We start from the raw sequence: 12147 nt of genomic DNA on the forward strand, positions 1-12147 counted from the left end.
AAAAGAATGCCAGAAAAAAAAAAAAAATTCCTTACCCCTTCAGGCCATGGTCAAGTCAAACGCATGTAGTGAGAAACACTCGGTTCAAACCATATCCTGTTACTACTAACATAGTTTAAATAGATAGGATAAGGCAATCATTATCCAAAGCACAGGAATTTATGAATATTTTAGTGTCTCTGAGTATGATAAAACAGGCAGAGGAGTGCTTCCTTGTTAGGGACAGTTCATTAACACAAATATTAAATATTAAATACCCTGAGCAGAATCCTACGGCATCCCTTCTGGAGGGGCGGGGAATCTTTCAAGAATTTCCTAATTCTTGAACAATTCATTAGATCATTCCCAAATTTTTGATCAAATATTTTCTATTTGATTTTATGCGGAATTCCTGGAAAGATAGTATTGTTTAAAAATACAATATACTGTATCATTGTGAATTGGTTTTATATATATTGTGTAATTAATTAGACCTAGCAGATGAATTAACTTACATGTATTAAAATTAATTCACACTTCTTGAATTATTTATTATAATTTCGATCGACAAGTATTAATTTTTTTAATGAAAATTACTTTATTCTGTTATTTGTTGTAAGTAAGTTCAACATTTACTAAGTTGTTGAATGTTTCTTTGCTTCCAGAGACCCTAATATATCGCCATTCGACGAAGTTGGGGAAAAAGGGAAAGGGAAATTCGAAAAATTCTTGTGGCCTCCATACGAAGACATTCAGCAAAAATACCTTCTGATCGGTGAGTATTTGGGAAATCACTTTTCATTTCATTTCGATTATATTTCTGAGAATTCCCAGAGTAATTGGTGTGCATGTGTGTTGCAGGTATGAAACCCAAAGTGAGGGATCATTACCACGCCCACCGACTGTCTTTCTGGCTAAAGCTCATCCCTAAATTGCACAGGGCTGGTACGTCTAGCATCGCACCCCAGCACCATCTGCTGGAAGACCACGACAATCCCAATACCTATGACGGTATTGTCCGACAGGTGCCGTTGTCCTCACCTACCTCGTCGTCGGTTATCCCTACTAAGGTTCCCATCAGCAGCCCCATCCCCACCGTGTCATCGATAGTGAGAATGAACTTGTCGCCATCAGTAGTTCTTACGACCCCAGACGTCACCACCATTTCGTCTAAGCAGCACAACACAGAGTCAGGATTGGCCGAAGGAAGAAACCTTACAGATTCTATGGCAGTGTTCATGCAAAGGAGCACTTATTCGACTGCCCTGAGTGTGACCATCGCTGTCGGCTGTTCTCTGCTCATCCTCAATATTCTCATTTTCGCTGGCGTATACTATCAGAGAGACAAGACGAAGATGGAGGCGATGTTACAGAAGAGGAACTATAAGGTAGTTGAAGACCTTGTGCTTGTACAATATTCAGGACAAAGTGAAATAATTATATAAAATTTAGTTTATTTTGAAACTCGAACATTCTAATTTCTATATAGACATATGGCATCCTCACCAGATAGTTTATTAAGTGACATTTCAATAGATATGCTCCATTCAAACCGTCAAACATATTCTTGTAACAGCAAACCTAGTGCTGTTTGTTAGAATTTTGCTAACTTGTACCTTTAAGTAAATATGATAGCAATTTAATGAATCCTAGTATTTTAAGGGCTTGCTTGACTACTTCATTTACTTGGAGAAATAACTCCGTTATATCAGGCCAAAATGCCAGAGCCAATCCTAGATGTCTTTTGCCAGCACGATCACTAGAAGCACAGACTTGAAGAGTACTTTTGTATCCTACAGATTTACTATAATCGGATCTTCTCAGAAAATGTTTAATCCTCTTTCCTGGCACCATTCTTTCATCCTTGCCCTGTTAAAACCATACAAAGATCGTTTCTTGGTTCCAAATTATAGACCAATATCTCTTACAAGCTGTATGGGAAAAATTTTTGAGAGAATGATTCATGCAAAGCTTACAACCTTGGAATCAGAGAATCTTTTCTCAGATCATCACTATGGTTTCGATAGAACATATCCATTTCGACACACTCATCCAAGCTGAGTGCAGTATTCTCAATGCTTCATCATGAAACAACACATAGTCATGGTCAACTTAGATATCGAAAAGCCTTTTGACTCTACCTGGCATCATAGTATTATTATGGACCTTTACCACCTAGACCTAAGGTATCATCTCCCTGGGTATGGATAATCTTGACCTGTTAGTCCCCTATACAGACTGCAGACAAGTGATCAGTAGTAACTTACAATCTCAATGGCAAGATTCGTGGCATCGCCTGATTACTACAAATAAACTATGTCGGATTAAGCCTGTGATCCATCTTTGGCGGTCCAGCTTATGCAGGGATCGCAAAGAGGAAGTTGTTCTTGCCCGGCTGCGCACAGGACACCGTCATCTGACACTCCTTTTTGCTGAGGTCTGTTGACCCTCCTATGTGCGAGCAGTGCGACACCATTTTAGCCATTCAACATATTTTATGTGATTGTACCAGTTTTATAAATTCTCGTTTTACTGCTTTTACCCATCTGACTGAGCCATATACACTCACTGAGATTTTAAATGACAACGATGTGTCAGCAGTTTTTTAAATTTTTAAAATTGATTAATATATATAGACTCATATGAAATATACAATTGCTTTTATCATCCTATTGATTTGATATATTGTGTTCTTATTGAAATTATGATAATGATACCTGGTTGAGTTTACAGTATTAGGTATTTGTCAGTTGTGCAACGTTAATGCTATTGTACATATGGCAATTAGACATCATACGTGCATCATATTATATTGGTCGATTTTATTTAATTAAACGGTATTAATCTGTAGGTATATGGACCACGCTACCAAGTTAACAAATGTAAACTAGCTTTAGCCTGGGAGGCCTATAAACGTTATATTAATCAAATGGTATTAAAAATAATTTGATGCTAAATAGTGAAAAGAACAATAAAAATGATAATAAACAATGTTGCAAATAACATTCCCTCACTTGGTCATCTGTCTGCTATTTCAACGGGGGCTTGAGCAGAATGATAGCCAGACTAAAGGAATGTCGCATACCTACCCGTTTCTGTTGTCCACATACCAATTTTGCCAGTGTTATACTGGAGTTTGCTTATTTCTCGTTCGGGCTCGGGCTTCTTTGGACGACACGGCTGTGTTGCGGTACGCATTTTCTTCCTTGGGTACTTGTTCCTGAACGGGACGGGACCCCAGTGTACTTATCTGACTGCCTAGTGGCTTTTATATTAGGATAATGGTCTCGGCCCTCAATAAAACTACCCGTCGGAAGGGAATAGAAATCGCGGCGTTGACCAGCGCTGTGTTTTCACTACAAAACCCTTTCAGTTATAGTCGGATCTTGAGTGCCGCAATATCTACGCATGCAGTAATGGTTCGGCCGAATAGGCACAGTTTTTCCTTGTGGCTCTTGGTATCAGTCTTAAACTGTATAGTGAAAGTAGTTGGTTCCTGCGTCAGTTTAATAGATCTGGTGGCGATTAATATCTCCTGAAAATTGACGGAGACTCTTCCGGCGAGGCATGTTGACAAGGCTAGAAATGTAAGGGCTAGAAATGTAAGGGCAGACAGTGTACTGCATGCTTAGCATCCGACAGGCGTGGTAACCTCATCATTAAACTTGGGTCATAGTGTGTGAGTTTCTAGGAAGAATTCAAAACCCGCGAACCACAGGTCTACAGTCAGAGGTGCTGACTGTAACATTTTCGATGTGAGCTTCCCTGAAGGTTCCAATTCTAATTGGTGGGAAATTTAAGTTTTCGGGAGCCTATTTATCCTGCTAGCCACCATCTGCTCTAGATACGACTCACTCTTCTGGTATTTAACTCGGTCTTCGTAGAAGTGGCATTGTGTCATCCGGTCATTGATGATAAACTGTTTAGAGACGCTGTAATTTGACTGCCCATCACCGATCTCGTCATATTTGGATCGGGACGCCACAGCGGCCTGGTCTAGATAGGCCTCAGTGGTATCTCCTACCCTCAGGATTAGATGATGCTCAAGGATGTCGGAGGGCTTATCCAGGGTTCCCAGGACCTGTAGGTCGATTTGTTCTGAGTAATGGCAAAATTTCTTATTTCTCAGGTCTCCGTTGTTTGATTATTATGGGGTTGCACTTCCACCCCGACATCAGGAGGTAATTTTGGCTCGTCTGCGAATAGGACACACAAATATTACTCATGGTTATCTTTTAAGAGGAGAGATACCCCCTCAATGTCATCACTGTAATACAATGCTCTCAGTGAAACACATTCTGGTTGAATGCACAAAATATACAAGACAACGCCAGAAACTCTGCACTTCAGCCACAACAAAAGATCCTACATTTACCTCACTTTTAAACAATGAAACAAATGTCTCAAGCATTTATAACTTTCTTAAGATGATTAAAGTATATCACCTCCTTTAGGGTAAAAAAAAAAAAAATACTTTCTGGTTCCTTTTTTCCATTTTCTGTATTTGAGAAGAAATGGCATGCATAATTATCATATGTATGGGGCACTATGGTCATAGTTGCCGATGTGCCCAATAAATCCCGAAACAAACAAACAAACAACACGCTGAAGAAGAAGAAATAGACACTGCTCGGCCAGTTTTCCTAAAAAAAGACAAACAAAAATTGGAACGTCATAAGACAGTCAACTTCAAAAAGCAGTCAGATACAGCTCCATCAGTTAAACACAAATAATGCCTTGTATTTTGCAATGAAACTGCAGAGGATTTCGTTGCAACACAGATGATATCCATGATCTGATTAATCGGTATTCTCCAGTTGCTCTTCATCTCCATGAAACTTACTTAACTTCACAAATTTCTCCTTCGATAAAGAATTATTGCCTTTATCGAAGAGATCGTAATACAGCAAATGCTGCCCATGGTGGTGTTGCAATTCTGATAAATTCAAAGAGCCCAACTAAGCATATCCCACTTCAAACTGAAATAGAAGCTATTGCTGTTCGTATAACGCTCCATATTAACACTTGTGTTAATCTACTTGCAGCCAAACCATACATACTGTTTAAAGAACTTGAAGACCTCATCATACAGATACCGCGGCCCCGGGTGCCAAGCGAATGTGATCGAGCGTTTTCTCTGTACTTAAAAAGTGATTATCAAAAGCGATCTAAAGTTATATTAAGTTACTGTCCTTAAGAAATTTATTTTTTATATCAGCTACTGTCACAAAAAGTACTTGTACAGAGCAAGAAAGAAAAGCTACCTTTCTTTATTTTTCATACTTCTTTTACTAACACCTAATACTCTACGCTTGGTCACACCAGGCACTGCTCCTGCCTCCCCGTGGCGGGGCCGGAAGTCTTGGCAGAAAAGCTCATCTGCCAAGGACTAAAAGGAGCAAACATGGATCAACATGCCTTTCCGCCTCTCGAGCCGACAAGCTCTCGGCCAGAGTTAGACAACGAGCATAACACGTCGCAACCCAAGAGGATGAAAACCACTTCCTCAGCGACAAATTGTCCTGCATTTCTAATAATGCACTCTCTTGGAGATCAGCCTCTCAGTAAGCTCTCTCCGTTTGTTATCCAAAAACATCTGGAAAGTCTGGCAGGATCGCCTAAGACAGTCAAGAGGCTGCAATCAGGCGACCTACTAGTGGAGACAATAAACCATGGACATTCGCAGAAACTACTAAACCTTGCCAACTTTGCTGGAATTCCAGTAAAGGTTTCTCCCCATGCTACCCTAAATACATCCAAAGGGATTATATCCAGCTGGGATCTTTTGAATGTCACGGAGGAGGAGATAATGCAAGAACTTCAAGACCAAAATGTCATTGCAGTCAAAAGGATTAAGACTAAAAAAGACAATATACTTGCACCTACAAGGAACATTATCCTCACTTTCAATACACCAAATCTACCAACATCGATAAAAGCAGGCTATCTACATTGTCGAATTAGGCCCTACATTCCTAATCCTTTGAGATGTTTTAAGTGCCAAAAGTATGGTCACTCTCAAATGGCATGTAGAGGAAATCAAGTTTGCCCCAATTGTGGGTCCTCTGAACACACTCAAAGTGATTGCTCAGCAAAAGAAATGGCCTGCCCCAACTGTAAAGGCAACCATCCTGCCTATTCCAGGTCATGCGAGAAATGGAAAACTGAAAAGAAAATTGTGACATATAAGATTGAAAATAAAGTAAGTTTTCAAGAAGCAAGGAAAGTAATTGCTCCCAGTTTAACTAAGCGTACATACGCCAGTATTGCGCAAAAGTATCAATCAGTGGGCACCCAAACCGATGTTACAATACCTACAAACACTTCAATTTCTGACTGGGCTCGGGCTGTTCTCTCCCAGCAACAATCCAATACCCCTAAGCAGATGAACCAGGCAAATAATACTGTAATTACAGTACCAGCAACATCTCCTTCTCCACCCACAGTGACTGCTTCTACATCAAATAATCGGAGCTCACATTTAAAAAAGAATATCCCAGAAACATCTATGGATACATTCGACTCATCTAGACAAGAACCTATATTAGAATTACATGCGGAAGAAGAAATGGACACCGGTCGACCATTCTTTTCCAAAAAAGACAAACCAAAGCCTGAACGTCACAAGCCAACCACATTAAAAAAGCAGTCAGATACAGCTTCTTCTACTAAACACCAATAATGCCTTATATTCTACAGTGGAATTGCAGAGGATATCGTAGCAACCTTAATGATATTCAAGTCCTAATTCACCGCTATTCTCCAGTTGGTTTCTGTCTACAGGAAACCTACCTAACTCCACAAATTTCCACCAACATTAAGAACTATGTCATCTATCGACAAGATCGTAATACTTCAAATGCTGCCCGTGGAGGTGTGGCCATCTTCATCAGCTCAAAGATCCCGACCAAACAAATTGTTTTGCAAACTGATATTGAAGTTGTTGCCGTACGTCTGATAACCCAGATTGCGTTAACACTAGCATCGGTCTATCTCCCACCAAGTCATACTTTCTCTTACCAAGATCTTGAAAACCTGCTAATGCAATTGCCACCCCCGGTCTGTCTGTTGGGTGATTTCAATAGCCACAATCCCTTATGGGGATCAACAAAAGTAGATACACATGGCCGATTAATTGAAACTTTTCTAGACAAACAAAACCTTACTGTTCTTAATACTGGTGCACCCACTCACATACAATTGCCAACTGGACAAACTTCTGCAATTGATCTATCAGTATGTTCCCCGACTCTGTATCCAATCATAGAATGGTCTGTTTTAGATGACCCCTTGGGCAGTGATCATTTTCCCATTATTTGTGATCTGCTCACTGCTCAACCACCATTAGTCAATCCCTGCAGGAAATGGAAGTTTTCTCAAGCCAACTGGGTCAAATTTAAATCTTTAGTCACCCTGGATGAGCAATATATACGGACACAGTCGATAGATGAAGCCACAGATTATATCACTTCACACATACTATCTGCAGCTAAGTGTTCAATTCCATTGTCGAATCCGCATTCCCGACAGCACCATAATTATTGGTGGAATGAAGACTGCACTAAAGCAAAGAAGTTAAAAAATAAAGCATGGAATATATTTCGCAGATCACCAACCACGACTAATCTAATCAATTACAAGAAACTAAGAGCGAAAGCACGTCTCATTCAAAGGCAAGCCAAGAAGAATTCTTGGATTCATTTTGCATCTACCATAAACAGAAACACTAACTCCAGGTTAATATGGAAGAAAATCAGACAGATTTCTGGAAAATTCCCTACAACCCCCTCACCTATTCTTTCATGGAATGGGCAGGAACTCTCAGCTCCTGAGGACATAGCAAATGCTTTGGGCGAAACGTTTGCTAAAGTTTCAGCGGTGTAAAATTATTCGGCGGATTTTCAGAAAATAAAGACCAAGACTGAAGAACGAGCTATAAACTTTCGAACCTCAGTCTTCCTTCCGTATAACCAGCCTCTTCAATATCACGAACTCCTACATGCCATGAAAACGACACACAACGGTGCTGCTGGGCCAGATGGCATATCTTATATCATGTTACAATACCTTGGTGACAAAAATTTACAAATACTACTGGTCTACTATAACAGAATATTTATGGAAAACATTTATCCCATCTCCTGGCATCATGCCACAGTTCTTGCCTTTTTGAAACCTGGAAAAGACCCTACAAGGCCAAACAATTACCGACCAATTTCCCTCTCCAGTTGCCTCGGTAAATTACTTGAAAAAATTATTCATAATCGACTTGTTTGGACCATCGAAACACAACACCTAATGAGTAATAAACAGCATGGCTTTCGTAAGAACAGGTCCTCCTTAGATCTCATGATTAAAGCAGAGTCTGCAATTCGCAATGCCTTCGTAAAAAATGAACATCTGGTTTTGGTTTCCATTGACATAGAGAAGGCATTTGACACTACCTGGCGTCATGGCATTCTCAGCGACCTCCATGCCCTTGGTCTAAGGGGCAACCTTCCTATATTTATCAGAAACTTTCTTCAGAACCGTTCGTTCCAAGTCCGATACCACAACTCTCTTTCTAAGACATTTTTACAGGAAGAAGGAGTGCCACAAGGTTCTGTATTGAGTGCAACCCTCTTCGCCCTTAAAATTGATTCTATAACAAAAGAACTCCCAAATACAGTTGAGACCTATCTTTATGCGGATGATCTATCCATTTCTTGCCATTCTCAGAATATGAGATCCATTGAACGGCAACTGCAGTTATCCTTGAATAAGGTGCAAAGTTGGGCAGGACTCAATGGCTATCGTCTATCTCAGCAGAAAACTGTTGCAGTCCACTTTTGTAATCAACGAAAAATGCATACAGATCCTGAACTTCAGATGTCAAATTTTCCCATTCCAGTGACCAACAATATCAGATTCTTGGGATTAATCCTTGACAGAAAATTAAATTTCCTTGAACACATTAAATCGCTACGTACTTCCTGCCTTAAAAAACTGAACATACTGAGAGCTTTATCTGCAATGTCTTGGGGAGCAGACCGTACATCTTTGCTTCTGCTATATAGAGCATTGATCAGATCCCGTTTGGATTATGGTGCTCCAATCTACGATTCTGCCCGAAAGAGTACACTACGCTGGTTAGATCCTATACAGCATAGTGCACTGCGGATTGCCCTTGGCGCATTCAGGACATCCCCTACCCAAAGTTTATATATTGAAGCACATGAGCCCCCTCTTTGTCTCCGCAGGAAAACACTACTTCTTAAGTATGCAGCCCGAATACAAAACTGCTGTCAGCACCCTATTGGGCCGTATCTCTTTAATCCACCACTGCAAAACCTTTATAGAAACAAACCCAGTAAAATAAGACCGGCAGGCTTACGACTAATTGAAATAACACAGAGTTGGAATATTCCTAATGTCAACAGGCTAGACATAATGAAATGCTCACACCCACCTTGGACACCTCCTCCACAATTAACTTGTGATACTTACCTTCAAAAATGGGGAAAGAATCTTTTACCGTCACTGAACATGAAACAACTCCATGCAAGCCATATTCAGAAATATGCTAGTTTATTGCCAATATATACTGATGGCTCCAAATCACACTCAGCTGTTGGAGCAGCAGCAGTATTTCCCTCTACAATCATTTCTGCTTCCCTTCCACCTGAGTATAGCAGCTTCTCTGCAGAACTTCATGCAATAAAGTTAGCTTTAGAAAACCTGAATCTCTACCCATCTCTAAAATATATTGTATATACTGACTCTCTAAGCTCAATTACAGCAATACAAAACTTTCGTTATAAGGTTCATCCTATATTAAACCAAATCAGAAGCCTATTATTAAAAATTGAGGAACGTCATCAATCAGTGACCTTTTGTTGGATCCCAGCCCATTCGGGGATAAAGGGGAACGAACTCGCTGACAAAACTGCCAAAAATCCAACAACTTATGATTTAACCCTTGCTCCTATTCCAATCTATGACTATAATCATATCATACAAACAACATGTCTTGCGATGTGGAAAGAGATATGGGACACCCAAAGCAATAATAAACTTTATCAGTTGAAACAGGATCCACAGCTTTGGCGCTCTAGCATCAAAACAGTACGAAGAGAAGAAGTAGTGCTTGCACGAGCACGGATAGGACATACATATCTGACTCACCTTCACCTACTTACAGGAGAGGATCCTCCTCATTGTCCACACTGTTCCTCGCACTTATCAGTCAAACACATTCTCGTTGACTGCCCTCACTATGATCAGGACAGAATATCCATCCTCCTTTCCCTAAAAAATTTTCCGGAACCGAAGACATTAAAAAATATTATAGGTGACGATGCAAACATCAATGAATTCTTCTCTTTTTTGAAAAAAATTGGATTGTATCATAAATTTTAAAACATCACTCTAATAAGCCATAAATTGATTCTATCCAAAATTTGAGTTTTATTATTTTCCTATGAATAGGCGCACTATAGCCCCAGCAGCTTGTGCGCCATTAAACCCCCATCACAACAACAACAACAGATACCGCCACCTTTCTGTATATTAGGGGACTTTAATGGTCACCACCCACTATGGGGTGCTACTAAATTAGACGGGGTCGACTCGTTGAAAGTCATTTAGAGGGACTAAACCTCGCCATACTGAATACTGGCACGCACACTCACATTCAGCTCCCAACTGGACATACTTCAGCAATAGGACTTTCCATTTGTTCTCTAGTACTGGTCCCAACCATTGAGGGGTATGTTATAAACGATCCTATGGGCAGTGACCACTTCCCAATCGTATGCAAGGTATTGATGCCACAGACTCCTTTAACTAAACCCTGCAGGAAATGGAAATTTACAAGAGCAAAGTGGGCAAAATTTCAGTCATCAATCTCTTTCGATGAGAAAAAAATCCGTCTCCAGCGTATTGATGATGTCACTGATTACATCACGTCGCATCTCTTAAACATGGCTAAAGATACAATACCATTATCAAATCCACTGGGCCGTAAGCACTATAATTATTGGTGGAATGAGGAATGCACCAAAGCAAAAAAAAAGCAAAAAATAAAGCGTGGATTTGTTTTCGCAATATCCAATCGCAGCCAATCTGTTAAATTATAAGAAAGTAAGGGCAAAAGCACGTTTCATACAGAGGCAAGCCAAAAAAGGATCCTGGACCCGTTTTGCATCAACAATTAACAGAAACACTAACAGCAAATTAATTTGGAAAAAAATTAGACAGTATTCTGGTAAGTTTACAACCATACCTTTTCCAGTACTCTCCTGTATGGGCGAGATTTATCTAGTCCCTCGGATATAGCTAATGCTTTGGGCAATACTTTTGCTGAGATCTCAGTAACATCAACTTATACTACATCTTTCCAACGAATTAAAAACAGTCGAGAACAGTATTCTATTAACTTCCAAACTGCCCTCATTCTACCATATAACAAACCTCTACAATATTCTGAACTATTGGATGCCATTAAAACAGCTCATAATGGTGCCACCGGACCAGATGGGATCTATTATGTCATGCTTCAACATCTTGATGACAAAGCTTTGCGCCTCCTCCTGGTCTTTTACAACCGTATTTTTTTAGAAAATGTTTATCTAGCTTCTTGGCACCACTCTATTGTTTTGGCGTTCCTGAACCCTGGAAAAGATCCATCCAACCCCCATAGCTATAGACCTATATCTCTATCAAGCTGCCTCAGCAAAATCCTTGAAAAAATTGTCCACAGTAGACTTGTCTGGATCATAGAGTCACAACAACTAATTAGCAATAGTCAACATGGCTTTCGACAAAACAGATCATGCTTAGATCTCATGATCAAGGCTAAATTTGCCATTCGCAATGCTTTCGTTAAACACGAGCATCTGGTAATGGTTTCTATAGATATACAGAAGGCTTTTGACACCACTTGGCGACGTGGCATACTTAGTGATCTTCATTCTCTCGGTCTACGGGGCAGCATTCCCATATTTGTTCAGAACTTTCTATACACTAGATCGTTTCAAGTAAAATACCAAAATGACCTCTCTGCAACTTTCATTCAGGAATAAGGTGTTCCTCAGGGATCTGTACTGAGTGCCACTCTTTTTGCTCTTAGAATCGATTCCATTACTAAACAGCTTTCAAACACAGTTGAGTCATCTTTATGCTGATGAC

The 12147-nt window shown here is 40.0% G+C and overlaps 1 protein-coding gene across 2 annotated transcripts in view; it reads left to right on the forward strand.

The window, feature by feature from the left end:
* The window catches only part of LOC150092013 (neuroligin-4, Y-linked-like), a 362680-nt gene that overhangs the window by 327947 nt on the left and 22586 nt on the right, over window positions 1-12147 (forward strand). For both annotated transcript variants that reach the window (XM_090377704.1, XM_090377710.1), the window contains 2 exons: window positions 645-754; window positions 841-1367. In XM_090377704.1, the coding sequence (XP_090233830.1) occupies window positions 645-754; window positions 841-1367 (637 nt within the window). The remainder of the gene's footprint in view (window positions 1-644; window positions 755-840; window positions 1368-12147) is intronic.

Source organism: Mastigoproctus giganteus, chromosome 1 (assembly GCF_048544385.1).
Source record: "Mastigoproctus giganteus isolate SK-2022 chromosome 1, ASM4854438v1, whole genome shotgun sequence".
NCBI classification, from domain to species: Eukaryota; Metazoa; Arthropoda; class Arachnida; order Uropygi; family Thelyphonidae; genus Mastigoproctus; species Mastigoproctus giganteus.